At 38.5% G+C, this 21,522-nt stretch overlaps 1 protein-coding gene across 2 annotated transcripts; it reads left to right on the top strand.

Moving 5' to 3' along the window:
* The first annotated feature begins 1,260 nt into the window (after positions 1 to 1,260).
* On the top strand, positions 1,261 to 21,498 carry LOC113048117 (proline-rich transmembrane protein 4-like). 2 transcript variants are annotated; one of them, XM_026209662.1, is made up of 4 exons: positions 1,261 to 1,369; positions 5,439 to 6,413; positions 12,099 to 12,212; positions 18,473 to 21,498. In XM_026209662.1, the coding sequence occupies exons 2-4, from the start codon at positions 5,507 to 5,509 to the stop codon at positions 20,521 to 20,523; spliced, it is 3,072 nt and encodes a 1,023-aa protein (XP_026065447.1). In that variant the 5' UTR covers positions 1,261 to 1,369; positions 5,439 to 5,506; the 3' UTR covers positions 20,524 to 21,498. The 2 variants fall into 2 exon arrangements, with proteins under 2 accessions (XP_026065447.1, XP_026065448.1); XM_026209663.1 differs by having other exon boundaries at positions 18,491 to 21,498.
* The last annotated feature ends 24 nt before the right edge of the window (positions 21,499 to 21,522 follow it).

Here is a 21,522-nt window from a genome sequence, read left to right on the forward strand (position 1 = left end):
AGATAAGCCATTCTATTGACAAGTAGCCGAAGTGTGGCAAAAGTCAACTCAAAAGAGCAACGCTAATGTGTGTGGGCTGAAGTGTGATGAAACAATTTGTTCTGAATGTCAGAGACAGAGTTTCTTTAAATTGTGTTAGGGTATTACACTATTGCACTATAACAGTAGGTTAAACATTAAGTTAATAATGTATTAAAATATATACGTTTATGGGAATATAATTTTCTATTTAAACCAAACCATATTAAATTATTTAAAGTGTATGAATTTTATTAAAAGTATTACTATTATATATAAAATATGTATTGTATAAGTTCTATTGCTAATTGTGAAATTGTGCATGCAGGTTTTTTATTACCTTATTATAATCGATAGTATACATGGAATATTTCTACAGAATATTTCTACTTTTTAAAAATATTTGTACATGTAAACAATCTCTTTTAAATATTGAAATATTGAAATCATTTCTAACTCTTATCCTACTTGCAGTTTGTATTACCAAGAATTCATTGAGAGATATATTTTTACATTAAATATTTTTACATTTTAAAATTAATTTCTCACACTGGAGAACTATTTATGCACTTTAAAAGTGGATTCAAAATAATTAAATGTTGATCAGAAAACTACTATATTTACAGATATGTATTTAGCAGAAGCTTTTATCCTATTCTTTTATATATTCAAGCTAACATTTTTTACCTTACTTGTTCTCTGGGAATCAAACCCACAACCTTTTGCACTATTTACATAATGCTTTACCACTGAGCCAATTGACAATTTATACATATATATTTATAATACAATTTAAATATTAAAGTATTTAAGCATTTTCTATCTGATTTGCTGTATATGGGTATTATATATGCAGTTTGTATGACCTAATATGAAATGAGACTACATGGAATATTTGTGCACAACTATTTTGCACTTCCTTGGATGTCTAAAAGCTGGTTTAAAAATGATGAGGGAAAAATAGATATTGATAATGGTAGTGTAAATGCTAGTGTGCTTATGTATTCAAAGTGTGTGTTTGAGCATGCGTGTTTTCATCTGTGCAGGATGCTTATTTACTTTACAGTTGCCTGCTGTATGGTGCTTGCTCTCTGCTCTCTAACAATCTGCTCAGGGAGGTGTGACCAGATATTGTGCATCTGAATCTTACACTAGACTACAGATGCAGCGGGAGAGGGGAGGAGAGAGGAAGAGAGAGAGAGAGAGAGAGAGAGAGAGAGAGGGAGGGAGGGAGGGAGAGTGAAACGATTTCTCTCCCACACGCACAGAGAGAGACAGATCTCGCTCTCCTGCAGAGGAGTGCTGGTGGCTCTTCTCGATCCTCTGTTTGCCCTCTTCCACTGGGAGAAAGGTAAGTTTCTCTTTCGCTCCTCTATCTCTCAAGAAATGTTTCATTGTAGAAGCTACAGCCTCACTGCAGATGGCTGAATCTCCTGCTTTAGGTATATGTATGTGACAGTCTCAGTTAGAAATGCGTGTGTCAGGCTATAAACATCTATCTATTTGATTGATGAACATGGCTCACGCTCCTGATTGTGCTAAATGGATGGTCGTGTACCATCTCACACCTATTCACATATGTGCAGTGTGGGAAAAGCTCTGGGTCGCAGGCGTATTTTGCTCCTCCGGTAACCATGGCGAAGGCAGCCGGCATAGCAGCCTGTGCGTTTTCAAATAATCAGGTGATCTAGAATTAGATGCTTCACAAGAAAAACCCATAAAAGCATTAACATGACAGGTCATCTATCATGTTTTCACAGGCAAGTGTAATCGACTCCTCCTGAGAAACAGCACTGTGCATGTGCCAAGACATGCACAGGCAAATGCAACATTTGGAAATTACGGTGAATTTGCCAAAGAGCCACCAATGACAACAGGTCGTTTGGGCCACATTGATTAGCATCTTTAAAAACATCTTAAATAATTTGACTGACGGATGCATCAGTTGTCATGTTTGGGAGTATTTTGGGTGTGTGTAGCGATATTCCTTGAAGGGGGTACAATGAAACACCCATCGCTGATGGCTGGGAGCAAAAACTATGATCAGGACATATAATTCACCAATTTACATGCACATATAGGCTAGACATAAATCGATGCATTCAGGCCTGCAACATGATAATGTTCTGTTAATGAACACTGTTGCAACTGACAACCGTGAGGATGCAGAGAGCTGTTGATGTGGGAAATGACTGTGTACATGGAGTCAGCAGTATTGAGCCAAGTGTGAGGGAATGGGAAGACAAACTTGTAAAATAACGACATATTCAATGCCCTCGTCAAACCACTCAATTGAGATGGTTTAAGGGGTTCTGGACATTGCCCTTGGTTCGATGTTATTGTGTTCAGTTGACTAATGTACTGTACTGTTCAAAATGTTCAAAATGACGTCAAATCTACCGATTTTTGCACCTTTGAATTAGTAACAACGTGGATAAACGTATCTAACACACCTAGCCTACGAATACTGACAGTTGTTTTTTAACCACAACAACTATAAAAACGCCAATTAGTGCAAAAATACATTTTAAATATCTATACAACATCTTAATTAGATAATTTAGATATTGAATCCTGGTTTAAGCTATTTTACTACTAAAATTCTTTGACGTCTAAGATTAGATACACCAGACCATGGCTGCTCTGGTTCATGGTTGGGTCAATTTGAGGTTAAGGTAAGGCTAATGGCTTTTGCTGTCCCTAAAAACCTTTAGACTGTGTTTAAAGGAAAACTCCTTTATGGCTATCTGTGTGTTTTTGTGGCTGTGGGTCGTAAATATCCCCTCCCCCATCTCGTCTAGTGGATAAGAACCAGAAAGGCTCAGTGAATATATCATTTGATTTCATGAAGGCGTGAACAAATGATTCCCACAGCCCTCGTGCACGTCTAGAGGCCTGTTAAAATAATTGATATCATGATGAGTCGATCCATCACCACTTAAGAAGGTCCTCAGTGCTAGATCTTCTTTAAACACACACATGTATATATATGAGATAAGGACATTTTGGCTCTAACTCTAATCTTCCAGCCTTCTCTAAGTTGCCTAATGGGTTCATTCAAGTCCTACTTATTTGCCTTTTATTGGTTAAGTAATATATTTGATCAAAAATTCTGCTGTCAAAAGATGTTGATGGTTAAAATGCCTGTATCGATCAGTTGTGCTAACTGGAGGGTCCAGGTCCATTTAGATAGGGTTGTGGACAGCTAGAAATGATCTCTGGTAGCAAAATACACCACGCAGACTTTTAATCTTTTGAAATCTTTACATATTTATGTTTGTATATTTGCTGTTAGCTTATGTTTTTCGCTGCAGCTATAAAACATTAGGGTCATTCAGGTATTATATTGACTCTTAATTGTTCAGTTACCCAGGCACCAATGGTCCGTAAATGATCACAAAGGTCAATGTGCATCTTTAAATCATGGCTGATTTTTAGCGTTTTCTCACAGAGACAAATCTGTTGCACATCCAATTGCAATGTATGTATTTTGACAAATAAAATGTATCTGTCACTTGTTGAAAGAACTGAAAGAGATGCCAACATAGACAGGCTGAACATTTTAAAAAATAGATTTCGGATGATTGTTTGGCCTCTCCTAGATATCCAATCCAAGATCTTAAAACAAAACCATTTCAGAACCACCAAATTGAAATGATCAATTTGACCGTTTGATAACTGCAATCCATATTATGATGATTATGTGTGTAGGAATAAAGCTTTAACAGGGGATTGTGAGTTGCAGACGCTTTTTGGTAAAGGATCACTTCCCAAATATATAGAACGCAACAAGGGAGGGATTTCAGGCAAGGAATAATTGTGTGATGTTAAATCAGGAGTAGCTCTCGAGCACTCGCTTTTTCCCTTTTTCTGCTTGAGCGATTACATCCAGGCCCTTTCTTTGCCACGGACGGCGGAACAAAATGACATTGAAAGAGGGTAGGGAGAGAGAGAAATGGATGAAGACAGGCAAAGAAGAAAAGCGAGAGGGGGGTCTAACAGTAAAGCTCAGTGCTATACAGTCATTTATGTTTCCTGTTAGGCACCGACTCTGACACATTCACACAGCAGCGTTTGTGATGCTGTTTAACAAGCTCCTGTGGGGTCTGATTTACTAAGGCATTTAGCACAGATAAAACTGTTCCTAAAATCTTTCCAAAGGGTTGAAAGACAAAAGCAAAGTATTTAGCGTCTGATAAATGTTTTGAAAATTGGTCTGTGGTAATGCAGTCTTTAATAGTGAGGTTGTAGAAGACGGACTCAAGGACTCAAGGAAATGAGTAAAAGTCTGACTAGTGATGACGGTAATGATTATGACTCAGCTAGGCTTTAACTGCGCCTCCTGTGGAAAGATTACTCTAGTTTAAAAAGGTGAGAGGTGCGAAGAATAGTGTATAGCCAGAATATATTTTAAAGGGTACTGCATCCCATAATGCAGCGTTTTGACATTGAGCTTTCATTTTCAATGTGGCCTGGAAGCAATATTAACTCTACAGGCTTTTAATCTTAAGATAATGTATTCAGGTTTGTACATTTAGTATTAGCGCATGTTTTTTGCAGAAGCTAATGAACTTTTATGAAAAAAAAAGCTTGTTTAGATGCATATCAACTCTCGATTATTCAGTTACCCAGGAACCAGTAAACCATAAATGATCACAAAGATCAATTTGTGTCTTTAGATTGAGGCTGATGTTTCGCGTTTTCTCACAAAGCCAAATCTGAGATCCATCCATCTTTTTTAATCTCATTAGACCAGAGCCAGTTAGTTGGTTTAATCTAGTAAGCAAACCTCATTTAGTTGTGAGAAAGGGTCCGGTCTTTAAAAAGACTCTTGAGGGAAGCCCTTTTTGCGAAACAGATGGCATTGAGAGAATGATGAGACACAATGGGGTTAAAAAAAAGATAGAAATTAAATTATTTCAAAATACTTAGCCCACTAACTGACCAAAAACAACTGATTTTACAAATCAATTGCGATAGGGGGAGAGAAAGTGGGTGAGAAAGAGGGATGCAGGGTGACGAAGAAAGCAAAAAGAGTCCAAGTCTCACTTAGAGAGAAATTCCAACAAATTCAACTCCTCTTACTGAGGCTACAGTCCATCAGCTTTATACTCCAAAATGAGCACAAAGAAACTGGGCCTCCATACGTCATACTACACCACCCCCATATATACATACATGGCCACAAAGAGACCTCTAGTCTCCCATTAGTATTCTTAAAGAGCCCTGCTTGTATAATTGCTCAGTCAATGGAGAGTTGAGGCCACCTCTGTGACAGCAGGAAGAAGTGAGTTTGGTATGAACCTACTAAACTCAAAGGTTTAAACTAAAACAGGTCCTCGTACATGTGTAATTGGAAAAGATCTATAATATAACTTACTTGAAGTGAACTAACTGGATATCAATGTTTATTGCTGCAGAAGCCTGGTGCACCTGGTGGTCGTTCCTCAGAAATTCAGACACCATGTGAGCAGAGGTCCGGGACAACATGCTTCTTCTGCGTGGGACTCTTGTGGTCTTCTCTCTCTTCAGCTCGGTCTATGGGTTTTTCAGTGGGCATGGGCCAAAACCAACAACCCAAACCAAGGCAGCCTCCAAAACATGGGGCATATCCTACATGGAAAAATGGAAACCTAAAGTTCCATCGTTGGGTTTTGTGTCATTGGGTTTCTTCGGTGAAACTAAAGGCCCCGCTACGACAAAGGTGAGCACGACTTTCCCAGAAGCAACCACACAAAACTATAATCTGTCTTCAGAGGACTTGAGCCTAAAATACCAGACGACTTCAACCACGTTTAAGGAACTTAAAAGCAGCACTGTCCAGATAGGCACGCTGCTGCCTTTAAAATCAGCTAAACTGCCAATAATTGACTTATCCCAATTAAATAGGCCAGAACCTACTAAACTTGATCAGAGCTACGACCTCGACCTCTGGCCCCCCAATAATGTCCCAAGCACAGCGAAAACCCCACAAATTACGACTGCCCAGAGTACCAGCACCACACACACTTCATCACTGAGACTGAATACGGAAACCAAGAGCCCTTACAGTGACCAAACTGTACCCACAGACACCCCGTCAACAACGTCAGAACTAACAACACAAACAAACACAGTATCCACTACTCAGAATACCAGCACCACGCACACCACACATTTTATCACACCAGCAGGCCCTATGCCAAAAGTATCTACCGAACCTTTGACCACTGTCAGCACTGGCCAAACCACATTGGGGATAACAAACACAGCCTCGAAACCAGATCGGACACCTTTTATGAGCACGGACAAGGCTCTGGATGGATTTACGCGGTTAGAGCAGACCGCAGGCCCGTCAGAATTGGGAGGAGTGCGACGTTTTGGCCCAGATCCTACTCCCACCCTGCCAGCGGGAGGTAAGTCAACCCCATCCTGTCTTTTCATTTCCAACCAAACCATATGATCTAAGATAGCCAACAATTGACCCGATTTGACCCCTCCTTATCTGGCATGGGTGTATTCCATTTGTTCTTTTGTTTCATTTTTATACCTTTATTTAAGGTGAAAATTAATATTTAATGAAATGCAGAGCCCTCATTGATTACCAGTCAAGGGTTATCAGTTGAATCAATGAGGCTGATGAATTGATTGATAGCCCTAGAGTCCCTGAAACATACATATTGTTGTCAATAATTAGTGAAAAGAATGAGTTCCATTTGTGGTAAGCATATAGGAACCGCCCCATCATTGCTGATGTCTGTTGCTTTGTTCCTGGCAAGGAGACATAGGTTATATTTAGAATATAATACTAATCGTTCTATTACAATATGTATACAGCGAGTATGTATACAATATGTATATGTCACCCCTGTAATCAAAAGACAAATTAGATTTTTTTTTTTTTGATTACTATATAGTGCAAATAAATCTGTAATGCAAAGTTGTTTTAGTGAATTTCATCTATGCAAATTTTTATACAAATTAAATAGTGTCCAGACAATCAAATCAAAAATTAGATTTTTATTCTGCATCACAATGATGATAATCTCAGAGAAAAAACTGTCATGAAAAAAGACACACTGTACAAAAATCTTACATTCAATAATGCATTGTGCTCCACTTGAACAACTTAATTTAATTAAATTTATTTTTTACAGAAAACTGCTTTATATATCCATATGTGGTTATTTACTTATGTATTTCTGAGGTCAGCTATAAGAACAACCTATTTAGTATAGTACTGTGTAAAGTTGTTTCAAAAAATGCATACTATTTTGCATACAATTTTTAAAAAATGCAGTAAGTAATATTTTCATTACAAACACTGGAATCATTTAAGGTCAGATTTGGTGTGGATATCTCACTGGAGTGACACCTTTCGCAAAGACACTGACTGTACTTCTATTTGTTAAAAAGAATGTGTATGTGTACAGTGAGCATGGGATTTGCACTGGAGAAGCAGCCAGTTGGGTGGTACAGTATGTGATCAGTATTCCAACGGCTGTCAATGGAGTCAGCAGAGCCTGTGAATCCTCAGGGATGATGTTCATGTTTTTACTGCACCGCCTGTTCATGGATGCTGAGCATGCCTCTCTCAACATTTAGTCTCCTTTTCTCAATCCATCCTCTCCCTCAGTAATAGACCTCTCCTGACGTTTGTTGGGCATCTCTCTTTTTTTCCAGCCATAAGTCTCATTTAGTCCTTCAGTCTTATGTTTTCTCTCAGCCTCTCCTGGCTCCCAGAGACGTGTTTTTCCATGTCCTTCCCCTCTTTCCCTTTCCAGCCGAGCTTGTAGAATCTTTTCAGATCGCTGATGGAAACAATTTAGCCTTCACTTCCATATGCTTACTTTATATTTTGCATTGTTCATGCTGTATTCAGACCTAGAGAGTTACATTTTAAAGCGATCGTTCACCCAAAATGAAAATCCTGTCTTCACTGTCCTGATGTTACAAAACTACATGGCTTTCTGCATTCTGTAGAGCCCAAAAGATGATGTTTTGAAAATCTCTTAATGTTTTTGTCCATACATTGGAAGTCAGTGTTGTTTGGTTCTCAGAACTCTTTACAATATCATCTTTTGTGTTCAGTTCAGGTTTAGAATGGCATGTAGACAGAATTGGAATTTTGGTTGAACTATCCCTTTAAGAACATTATGTATGTGAAAACTGAAATGAATAATGTCATAATTTACTCACCCTCAATTTGTCCCAAACCTGTATGAGTGCATGTCTTTTTTGCAATATACATGAAGATATTTTGAAGAATGTTGGTTACTAAACAGTTCCTGGGTCCTATTGACTTCCATTGTATTTTTATCCAATATTCTTCAATTCTTTTATGCTTCAAAAAAGAAAGTTTATTTGGGTGTGGACTATCCCTTTTAGTGAATCAATAAACATTTGACAGACATAATGAGTCACATAACTGATTCTACAGCAAAATGTCAGAAACATAAATACATTTTAGTATTGTGAGGCTATTAAAAAGTGTAAATTTAACAAAAGCTTCATCAAAAAGGATTTTACATAAAAATTCAACCTGTACCTTTAGAAAGCACTAAAGATCATGGGTACATGGGTACATGGATGGGTGTGTGTGAGAGTATGTGAGTCAGTGAATGTGTGTGTTGTGTTGTGTTGTGTGTGTGTGTGTGTGTGTGTGTGTGTGTGTGTGTGTGTGTGTGTGTGTGTGTGTGTGTGTGAAACAGAAAAAATGATTGACTAATGTTTGGCTCACCTTGTCTTCTGGAGGTGCAGGCATGCACAAGTTGCTTATCCCCCACGTCAAAAACACGTTGGAGCTGAGAGCAAGGTCAATTACCACACTGGAATTGAGAGGAGGAGGGGAAGCTGGGAAAGAGGAGAGAGCAGTAAACAGGGAAGCAATGAGGGTTGAAATAGTGATTGACTGGAAAGGAAAACAAGGGTGAATCTCACAAACAATGGATCAAATGCAGGGTTGCCAGGTCTGCAGAACAAAATCAGCCAATAGGCCAATCAAAAATTGCCTAATACTAGTTCAATGACCCTATTCCAAATATCGAAAGTCAAAATATGCCACTCTAATACCTACAATTAATGTTTTACAGTCACTGTTGTGCGTTATACAAAATACAAAATCACTATATCATAAATACAATCTGTTTCCATAAAGACTCCCAACCAGTGCCCCATCGTCTAAAACAGTTTTACTTTTGGTAGGATTAAAATGCGTAAAATGTTTCAATATACGCATTTCAGTCAAATACAACTCATCATCATCAGTATATCAAACCTTTATACCGCAAGGGGAAAAAAATTAAACCAACAGTTTAAAAGTACTGCATTTCCAAGGACTTGACAACCATGATCATATATCACACAAAATCTAAAAAAATAATGATAAATTGTGCACAATGATCTATTACATATATATCTGTGTTACCTCTGGTAATGTGGAAAAATCTCGTTCTTATACAGTAAAATACAAATATTTTGAATCTACAATTTGCATTCCTAAAGTACAATAATAAGTAAGCATTTTAGTGAATTATATTTATGTGAATTAAAGTGAAAGTTTTGTCCAGACAATCATAGAATTATAGTTATGAAAAATTTGTTCTAATGAGAGAATGAGTATTAGGGTGGAAAACATTTCATTTTAATGAAAATAATACAAAATCTTCATCATTGTACAAACAATTCTTAAACTTTGCAAAATCTATATTTCTTTTCTTTGGGATGAAATATTGCTGAACTCTAGGGTTACTTATATGCTAGATCGTAAACTAAACGGTTGTCAAGGTTACAGCTCTCAAACTGGTTACAATGTGATTGAAAAGTGCTATGTAGTATAATGTTGATGGGTGTGTTTTAGGTCAACTGAGGACAGAGGCATGTGCAGGCTGTCACTAGAACATACACACACTCACAAACAATACACTTCAAGTATTTACCTCACTGTCATTTCACAGCAGGTTAATCTTATAATTAGGCTCTCTCAAAATGTCTAGTCTAACCAAATCATTACAGCCTGTGTGGAGATTATGTGTGACTTTACTGAATCCAAACAGAAGGACATTTAGTGATGTTTTTTACCCTAAAAATCATTTTTAAATGAAATAGAGACTAACCTTTTTTACTTGAGCAAACTGAATTGTGTTCAGTACACACACATTCAGCCCCATATGAGGGAGATGATGTCTGTCACACTGTGCAGGGGTCAAAATTACAAATTCTTATCTTTATTAATGGTGACCAGGGAGAGAGGAGGAGGAGGGGTAGAAGAGAACAAGACAGGAAGATGAAGGCAGGAGAGGGTTGCTTAGATTAATAACTAGCTCTGAGAGAGTATTTCTCATTATCTAATGAGGATTGGTGATCTAGGGGGTTCTGGCAGAGAGTGAAGGGGGACGTTTGACGCTAACACAACTGGTGTTAAAGTCAGAATCTCTAAATCACCCATCAAGAGTCTGTGGAGAGTAATTCAGTACAAGCCTGATGTTGAGGAAACGCATGGATCAAAATAAAAAGTAAACATTTTCTAATAAAAATTATTTATATTGTGATTCAAAATGTGATTTAAAAATGATTGTGCTTGTTTGTAGGGCTGCACAATTTGGCCAGAATTTTGTGTTTATATATCAAAATGGTTATCATTAAAAAATAATACTAACTAAATGTTGTTATTGTTATTGAAGCAAAAAAAAACACTATTAACATATATCACTATAAAATAAAAATTCTAAATCGACTATGAAATTCTAATACTGATATTTATGGCTGGCTGAATTTCTTTGATGTTGACAAAAAAGCACAGGAAGCCATAATAGGTTCTATTTTGTTAAGCGCTTCTCATTACATGTATAGGAAGTTGGATGGATGATGGATACAGTAGAGATTCAGATGGAGGGATAGATAGATATTGATGGGATGGTTAAATGGAGATGGATACTGTAGATAAAGTAGATGGGTTAGATAGATGTTGCTGGGTGGATTGATATAGATGGATACATTAAAATGTAAATGGAGGATAGATATTCTGCAGATGGATTAAACAGATGGAGGGATACACAGATTGATCTAGATATTCTCTTACAGAGAATCATGGAATCAAGTGGTGGTGGCCAAGTGATGCTTGATGGTTTAGCATGAGTGAACCCCTGCCAAGAGAGGATGAGAGCTGCGCTCAATCACACACACACACACACACACACACTTTCCTTTCATAGGCTCTTCACTTGGTTTGTTGCAGCGCTCATTATTCATGCTAATGAGAGACTAGAACGAAGATCTGCTGTGATCAGTATTGAAATGTGCATCCTAGCAATAGGATAGTGCATCCTGTTTTCCTAATGAATGTTGTTCAGTTGCTTTGACGCAATGTATTTTGTTTAAAGCGCTAAATAAATAAAGGTGACTTGACTTGACTAGCAATATACAAAAAAAGAACATCATACAGTCATCAGGTCACCCTAAAGGTCATGGCTGTGTCAAAGCAATGAAAGCTTTTTACACTCAGTCCAAGATGCACACAAGTCCATTCACATGTCTAATACACATGCCTAAACATCTACATAATAACACATTTGGTAATTTAAATATTCCATCGTAAAGTGTGACAATGTGACAGACATGGAAGCATGATGTGTGGCACTTAATAGAACAAGCTGAATCTGTTGGAATCATTGACCAGTGGCCAAATGTTAAACACTCTGGCCTCATTGTGTCAGGTCTCTTTTCAATCCTAGTAAGGTATGAGTATTGCATAGCCACACAAAACCTAGTGTCTGTTTATAGCTTTTTTTCTCATAAGACATTTTGCTACGGATTAGTCCGATAATCCTGCTTGGTCACAAAGATAAGGTTTCCGTTTCTGATCCGTAATGAAGCTCAGTCAGTAGAGTGTACTGCACACATTCTAACATGAAAGTCCAGTTTTTGTAATTAAACAATGAGATGCAAACTCCAGTGCCACTGAAGCCTAGCTGGCCCAGAATATTGCAGAGATCTGTTTGACATAACTAGGTTAGGAAATGTTCCTGTTTCTCTGTTCTTTCAGTCATAACTTTCATTCAGCATCACATTCTCAGACTTGTGTGCTCTGTTTTCCCCGGTAGGCTCTGCATGGAAGAAAGGTGTAAAGGAAATGGGGAAGAGTGCTGATCTGACAACACGAGAGAGATACGCTGAGCTGACAACATCAGCTAGCGCGACGACTCTCAGGAACACAGGTAATTATTAAAACGGTCCGATGCAATACACACCTTAATGTAATCTACACCTGTGATAATTATACTCTGGTTTTTATCTTGGGACATGAACACGTTTTCAAAATACAAGTATAATAGAAAAACCTTCAACTTGAGTTAACAGCACTACATATAAGCTGCCAAGACTAAACTGTTATAGGTATAGTTCAGACAAAATTTACAAATGTCATAGTTTACTCATGTCATTCAAAACCATTATTTATCACAAAAGTATCAGTCCATAAAAGTAAATGCACACTTGAACCCTTGAGCCAGCCAAATACAGGAATGCATCATGTAAGTGGACAAGTGCTCAAGTAGCAAGAACACATGTGTGGGTATTGGAGCAGGCCCATTGAGTCCCACGAAGCAGATCATTTGAATCATGTGAATCATTTAGAGTGGTTAAGTGAACTGGTTCAGCCAATTAACACAAAATATCTGATTCAAAAGAACAATTTGTTCACAAATCTTGCACTGCTTCTCTCGTGAACTGTTATATAAGTACTCCAAGCAGAGCTAGGATGGATGTCAGGATTTTCAGTGAATAAAGACTTACATGTTGATCTTTCTCAAACGAAACCGAAACCGTGTCTTCAGAAGAGTTGTAATATAGTGCGAATGGACCACATTTATTTGCGAATGGTGCTTTTAGTTCTTTTTTTTTTTTTTTTTTGAGATTCAAACTTCCAATTCCTATTTATTTTAATTGTGTGGAAAATAATAAGTACATTCTGCATATTTTGGAGTTTCAATAATGGAGTTTGAATCATATTTCTTTGGAACATAATGAGGATAGGTACTTTTTATGTAAAATATCCCTTTAAAAATGTCACACCAGCTCTCCTTTGGTTGGACAAAAATTATTGAGCCTATGTATCCTCATGAGAGTTCAGTTACACAACGTGTCTCATTACAGCAGATCTATCAGCATATGGCGTTAAGTGTGCCATTTTACGTCACCTTCCCTGTTGATCATCTTAGAGATACATCTTAGACCCAGCTTCTCTTCTGTGGCACCTAACCTACTTTCGTCCCACTGCATTCAATGGGATAACCTAAATTCCATTAATAGATGGACAAAATATGCCATGATGATCAAAGAACCAGGTTGCGAGAATATCTGTGTTTATGGGCTGTCTCCAAAAGTAAACTGCATGCAAAGATCCGACCCACAAAACTGCAGCTGCCGTATCTCAAAATTAAAGATGCAAAAGGTTTCGAATTCTAGCACACGCATTCACCTCACCCGAAAAAACTGAATGTCTTAGGGGAATGAAGAGGATCAGCTGGTCTTCCTGTCTCCTTCACTGCCCTCTTCTTTAAATCAGCATACAGAGGCCTCATCAATATGAATGGGATCATCCTACCCTGCTGTCCACTCATCTATTATTAGGCAGAGCAGAAACTGAAAGTGAGGCAGGATAGGATGCAATCTGAAGGAGTACTTGTGATTAAGTAACATCTGAGGGTGTTGTCATTATCAGATCAGGGGTTAATGTACTAATTCCTAATTCTAAAAGACCTGTTGCTGGTTCACATTCTGACAACCTGGGAAAGCTCTAAGGTCCTCTTTACACCTGGAATTAATATCAATCTTGAATGATTTGATCAGCTAAAACACATTAATGCATGGTAACAAAATACAGAAGAGAAAAAAATTGCGCCATAGCGGAGATGCTACATTAACCTTTATTCATTTAGCAGACCTTTTTATCCAAAGCGACTTACAAATGAAGACAGTGGAAGCAATCAAAAACAACAAAAAGAGCAATGGTATATAAGAGCAAAATAAGCAATTAAGTCCAATAGAATTTGGTTAGCGTGCGACTAAGTTATTGAAAAACTTGATAAAAGCAGGGCACCTTTATGGAATCAGTTCAGCTAGACTATAAAAATGCATAGCACACACATACAGGGTTAAAAAAAAAATTGATAGGTATTTTATGACAAAATTAGGTATAAAGGGGCAGTTAATAAAGGCCTCCTGATATTTGAATATAAACCTTAATCCTGAACTTGAACATAAACCTTAATCTAGTTGTACAGACATTTGCATTTTATGATAGATGTACGCAGTTTATTGAACTTCTATTGGACTGTTGAAGACATGTTTAAATATAACTCCTACTGTGTTCGACTAAAAAGAAGAAAGTCATTTACACCTAGGATGGCTTGAGGGTTCGTAAATCCCATGTGGATCAGTGCGATGTACTTCTTATCCCCTCCTCCTGAACTTCCATCCAGTACAATTACAATGCATGGCCATAACAACAACATTATGGAAAACCCCATGCGATGATAATGTAAAACCTGGCTTTAATTCTCAAATTTTGTTTTGATAGATTGTGCAAGCAGTTCTACAAGTAGAGTGCCATGCAGTGTGTGCAGGGAATCAGGGTCATTGAGATCTGATTGATTCCTGACTGAAACTCTGGCTCGCATCCAGAAACTAGTCCTATTTTCAACACCCCTGAGGGTCAAGGGCCCAAGCAGGCGAAAGGAAATGAAGAGGGAGGACGTGTGAAGCTCCTGGCACAACAATGTCTCTTATCAGTGCCCGGCCTTCTCGCCACCCTCTTCCTGTGTCTGCCTACCATACACTTTTCCCTTTAGTTAACCAAACACTATCAGGACAGCTGAAAACTTTCTAAAGCTGTTTTTCATGCCATGTTGGGGGTTGTCCCCTTGTGGGTTTTGGTTATTGTGATGTAGTAAGACGTAAGAACATAGTTCCTGGCAGCTCTGGACCACATTACATGTCCACATAACTTTGCCAAATGATTTCTGTTATTTCAAAGGTATTAGGCTGATGATACAGGGGCAACTTTGACCAATTTTGCTGTTAACGGGCAACCAGATGAGAGACAGATCCCACAACTGATCGTAAGTATCCAGATAAACGTTTGTCTTCAATTCTCAATGTGAAAGTGAGCAAGCAACATTCCTTAACAAAAGCTGCTCTGCAAAATTGTCGGCAAAAAAGGCGCCCTGTTTATCATCAGCTAAAGACCTTTGAAATAACAGAAATCATTTGGCAAAGTTATATGAACATGTTATGCGGTCCAGAGCTGCCTGGAACTACATTTCCCAGAAAATAATTGCACACCTTAGAACATTCATCAGCCAATCGGATTCAAGCATTTGGCAGCCCTTTTAGTTCAATATATTTTAAATGGAATTTACTCCTGTAATGGCAATGATGAATTTTCAACTTCCATTAATCCAGTCTTCAGTGTCACATGATCGTTCAGTAATCATTCATATTATTATAATTAAGTTAAAAACACTTGTGCTGCTTATTTTCATGGAAACCATGATACTTTTTCAGGAATCCTTGAATAGAAAGTTTGAAAGAACAACATTTATTTAAAAAAAAAAATTTTATTTTAACAATGTAAAAGTCTTTACTTATAGGTTTGATCAATTTAATGCATCATTTCTAAGTAGAAGTATTAATTGGACGTTTTTTGTTTTTTTTTACAATTAACAGAAAGAATTACACAAAAACATCTTAGATTAAAATCTTCATAAATAACAGGGAAACATAAATAGCAAAACAGGAGAGGCATTTAATTCATCTTCGAGATTGCAGCAAAATCAATAAATTAAACAAATTTGGATCTTTCATTTTATTCATAACAATTTTCTGTATAAATCAATCACAAATACTTTTTCTATATACGTCGCATTGAAATCAGTTCTGCAATTTACATATGAATGCTTTTGTAGGATTTACACAGAGATTTGTTCTGTTCATTCTTCTTGAATAAAGCACAGTAAGAATGGATATTTTTCATGAATGAACAACTTAACGGATTAAAAGATATAAGAGATGAGCATCCATTCAGACAGTTATATTGAGAAGAAATCAGGTCCGTGTATTCCTATGAGCAAAAGTTTGCAGTGGACAGAAGGATTCAGCTGTAACCTGTATTTAATGTAAGTGGATAAACAGCAATCTTGATGTCATGCTATAGATCTAATGAGCACTGCTTGGTGGTGAGTGTTGTGGTTGTGTTGATTAAAGAGAAGCATCTAATGAGCAGTGTGTGGCTGTCACGCACATGCTAACATTAATCAAGAGCAACTAGGTATATATCTACTCCCACCATCAGAAAAAAACACTAGATCGGTTTTTGACATTAAATTGGAAGCCAAGGCTCCCCACTGACTGCGCATGATGAGTATATTTAGCCACAGTGGTGGTCATCAACCAAAGAGGCCAAAACCAGTGCAAAAAAATGCTAGACCCACCTTTGGGAGTGACCCCTGTTTCTGCGTTGGCCTCTGCTTTTTTTGAAAGGAGGAAGGTCATAAACAAGTAGTTAATTTGGCTCTGGGTGTAACAGGAAATTGTCTGTCACTACCAACATATGAAAGCGTAGAGAAGCAACCCAAAATGAGGCAGGGTCTTACCAGCACTCGACATCTCCAGGCGTGATGTATTCACCCTTCACAATGTGGAGGTGGGTTGACGTCAAACTTAGTTAGAAAAATATGCCTGTCTTTTGACTTGTAATTGTTTCACGCTGCAGTTACTCAATGAGGGTTACTTTGAATCAACATTTCAAAGTAATACTCCTTTGGTAAGATTTTAAACATTCTGAGATGAGATGATTTTATATATTTGATCTAATCAAACTGAACATATAAATCTATAATTTAATATTAAAAATACATAAATATGCGTTTAGAAATGTAACAGGAATAGCAACTTAGCAATTTAATTTAAGCTTATATGTGCATAATTTGATTTCATCAGTGCATATTTGTGAATATAACAAAGTGAAATTGGAAACAGGGATGGGGACTTGCCAACAATGGCATGTACTTATGAAAGAAAATAAAAATATCTAAAATATACTGGAATTTTGTTGACTTGTTTTGAAAAATGTCTGCGTTGGCACATTGTAAAAGTTGGCATCACTCAGTATTTGTTAGTCTTTGTTGGCCGATAAAGCTCCATGGTTTCTTTCTCAAGGCTTCAGTAAACTCACCGGCATTTTTAGAAAGCTTTAGATGAGTTATGACTCTGTTCTGCTCTTTAAAGTGTATAATTAGATGTGTCAGTCTCTGAAGTGCTGACGTACATCTCCACGCTGTTATGCACAGGACTGATACGGCTGTGGAAGTTAATATCATCCATCTCATATGGATTTGCACATCAGTTTTAAATGCACAGCAGGGCGATCCTTCTAGTGCGGGGGGATTTACATTTTTTGGATGTCTTATCACATTTTACAGTGGCACATTAGATGTGTGGGTTTTCATAACATGCTTATACTCTGGTTCATATGAGGACTTGCTTTTGGATTGCTTATACATCACTTCTAAATAAAATGTTTGGTAAGCAGTTCTTGATTTGGAAATGGCTGTCACATGGAACTTCACATGCTGTTTCAACTCTATTAGAAACTCTAATGTATGTAACACTCAGCACCAGAGCCAAGCCACAGAATCCAAAATCTAAAACAGCAGCGTCGCCCCAGAGCAATCTGCGAAACAAACAATACAATCACAATTACATTTATATACAATCAACAGATGTTGTATCTCTGCCTTTCATAGCAACCCACCAATCCCTGCTACTTAGACAAATATGTGCATCCACTTCCGTTTTTCTACCCCTGTTAGAAAAGTCATATTGAGTGATTTTATCTTTTACACTAGACATTTCCCAAATTTGGGAAAATCTACATCTAAATCATAGTTTTCCAGAGTAAAACATCAGCTAGGCAGACACCTCAAAAATGACCTCTAGTGGTGATGTCTATTGCAGAAAAACAAATCATATAGATTGCCAGAGTTGTTGATAGTAATGACTTGGTTGTCTGTTCTGGAATATCCTTTTTCTATATACTCTGAGAAAAGTCCCCAAAAATAGGTCCCAGTGTACCGTGCTAATTTGAAGGAATTGTCCGTATTGTTTTTTCACACGTGTTTTGCCCATATTTTAAATTAGCCATTTCATTGTGTTGTGTTTTAGGGTTAAAGAAAATGTCCATAATGGAAAGTGTTCTGGTATTAAATAACCATTAGCTTTTATATTTTTCTACAGTTTTTTCTTTCTTACAATGTGTTTGTGTAATTTACTTTGTAACTAGCTTTCTGTTCAGCTTTTACATTTACATGGGAGTCTTTAAAACATTCAGTTAATGAGTAATCTCTTGAGAATCAGTATCAGTAGCATATTTTTCATATGTCTTATTTACAAGTCTTCTGTACTAATAATGTAACAGGTTTGTTTTTCCTTTTAGAAATGCCCACTTCTACATCTGAGGACTGGCTGACAGACCTTACTCAAGAATCTGCACTCCCTGACTGCAATGCGGAACGTTCTGGAATCTGTGGTTCTTCTGAAACTTGGCCCACCACCACTGTCCTGGGCAAAAGCAGCAAAAATTACAGTACAACCACCCCCTCCACCAACCTCTCTCAAAGTCCCAACCCATTTCCAGTCCCACCTATGTTTGTGGCACTGAATTCTGATTGGAACAATGCCCTGGCAACATGGGGTTCAGCGTGGGAAGCACACATCTATGGCCTGGGCACTGTGTTCTGTCTAGTCGCTTTGGCCTCCACCCTAAACCTTCTGTGCCTGCCCCTACAGTATCCATCAGGCTGTGGCTACTTTGCTCTGGTTAGTCTCTGCCTGGTGGCCACTGGCTGCACTAGGGCCTTTGCCCTAATGTATGATGCATATGGATACCAGGACAGCATGGCATCAACAGAGGCTTCACTGTTACTTTACGAGGCACCATTTCCTTGCATGACTGCCGCCTTTGGTCTAGCTTTCCTGCTCCTGTCAATGCGCTCTCGAATGCAGCTGTCCTATTCCGCCTTTCAGAGACCTTGTTTCCTGGCCTGCTTGGTGCTTCTGCACTTTACTGCTGCCTTTGGCCCTGTTGCATTACTCCATGTTGACCAGCAGGTCTACCTGTTTCTGTCCTTAATCTCTAGAGGTGCCTTTGTGGCTCTGGCAACTTTCCTATCAGCTGCATATTTTGTGTTCTACTGCTATGTCCGTGCTGACTCCAAGCATATTTATCATCTGAACAACACATCACCAACACCAGCCGAACGTTACAACCGTTGCCCCTTTGCCGAAAGCAGAGATTGGGACCGGGCGGCAGCCGCAGTGCTTCTCTGTGCTGTCTTTTCTCTGGCCTGTGCAGGGTTGCAACTCTATGCCATGCTGCATGCTCTCGGAATTGCTGGAAGCGCTGAGTCCTTTCGGCCTTGGCCGTGGTGGACTTTCCAGTTCAGCTGCCGAGTTTGTGAGGCAGTGATTTGCCTCACACTGGTTCTGGTAGTTGCTCAACCAGTTTACTGCTCTGATCACCTTCCCCAGGCAGGCAGTTGCTGGACAGAACTCCTTGCAGTAAAGTCACCTATCATTCCAGGGAGCTACCAGTGGACTCTGTCTCATCAGGAGAAGCTGGCCATCTGTGATCCAATTGGGCATGGAGAGACAGAGTGCCTACCTTTGTACACACTGGTGGATGACCGTCTCGGCAGCTTGAATGGCCTTGACCTTTTATACCACAGCAACCGGGCATTGGCCTATCGTGACCTTGACCTGGACTTGCCCAACACTCAAGCCAACACTGGTGCCCCTTCTGTGGGTTCATCCTGTACCAGCGACTCCACAGCGGACCTGCGCCCCCCTTCGCCAATAAATCTGCGTCGAAGCATTGATGAAGCACTGTTTAGTGAATCTCTATTTCCCATGAGTCTCTTCAGCCCCTTACGGCCCTTCACCTCTAGTGACCGCTCGCTGAATGGTAGAGAGACCAACTCGAGCGGTGCCCAAACCGTGGGAGACACTCTTACTCTCGATCCAGGCCTATACCGAACATCTTCATGTGTGGAAGTGCTACCCCAAGTTCTCCTTGCTTCTCAAGCCCAACCAGATGGTCCGTCATTAGATTTTCCTCCATCCCCATCACCCTCATTGTCATCTCCTACTCGCTGCTCATCTCCTGAGCACTGGAGAGGCAGCTCCAGCGCCTGTTCCCTCTACAGACAGTCTCTGGGTGGCTCTTTATTGGTTTTGTGCTCTAGTCCGGAAGGACACCATCCACCACCCTCTACCCTCAGTGGGGGTTCCAGCCACACTGCCAGCTCTGGTCACCAAAGGGGAAGCGCACAGAGACCCTACAAAACATTAAAGTCAGAGGAGAGTATGGAACAGCAGTCAAAGTTTGACCATTCTGTCCAAGAAGAATTTATCAGTGTGTGCAGACAGATCGATGCTCTGAGCATCTGCAGTGAGACTATTGACCTCTAGGGGAGATCTCTACTTTCAACAAAACAAAACTAAATGATGTAATAAGAAGAAACCAAAAGAGTTTCAGAGATATGATTAACAGATAATGGACAAATCAGGTGATTTGGGGAGTCTGTCTGCCAGCATGTCTAAACATTTGCTCTGTGTAGACACAGGTAAATGTTTCGTGGACTAGAACTGTGCCAAATGATTCATTTTGTAAGGGTTGGTTTGTTTTTTGTCAGGTAAGTTCTCCAAAGAGATGGATTCTAAAGTCAATATCCTTGTAAAGGTTTAAGATGTGCTACCAACTGCCAGAAGCTTAGGCAGATTTCATACAAAGGTTCTTTGATGACTGATAAATTTGTAATTGTAAAACATTTGTTTGAAAATTTCTATGATGCTTAACAGTTGACTTTTGTATTAACTTTTACAAAATCCCTTTTTGGTCTATATTATTAATACTGTGAGAGTGCCAACTACTGATAACCATACTAGGCAATCTAGCATCAGGAAAAAGTTTCTAATTAAATACAGTTTAACCTGCCAATCCAATTTTGTAAACCTTAAGAAATGTTCATTGTGCTTCTGGTCTTCAGTTGCACGGTTAACTTCAAGTCCATGTAGTTTTTGCAACAGTGCATTATGTTGAAGGGCCTAACTGTTTTATCAACTGAGAGGGAGATGAGAATATAAGAGAAGGATGCAAGTATTCTGATAGCTGATAGCTACAGTTCAGTTGTTCTGTAGCACTTAACGAACTGAACTATAGCCTGACATTTTTTCTTTTAATAGTGTATATTTGATATAAACTATACTTAAGCATATATTTATCCGCCAGGTCTTATGTCATGTTTTCAAAAACTCTATACACTGTTACTCAATACATATTCAAAAGAAGAAAAAAATACTTTGTATATTTTATAGCGTGCATGTTCTGAAAACGTGTGAGAAACTGCTGATACATCTAATGTTTGTCATTAGAGGCTGTTGGAGATTTCCAATAAATATACTGAAAAC

This window comes from Carassius auratus, chromosome 29, assembly GCF_003368295.1.
Source record: "Carassius auratus strain Wakin chromosome 29, ASM336829v1, whole genome shotgun sequence".
In the NCBI taxonomy this organism is placed as follows: Eukaryota; Metazoa; Chordata; class Actinopteri; order Cypriniformes; family Cyprinidae; genus Carassius; species Carassius auratus.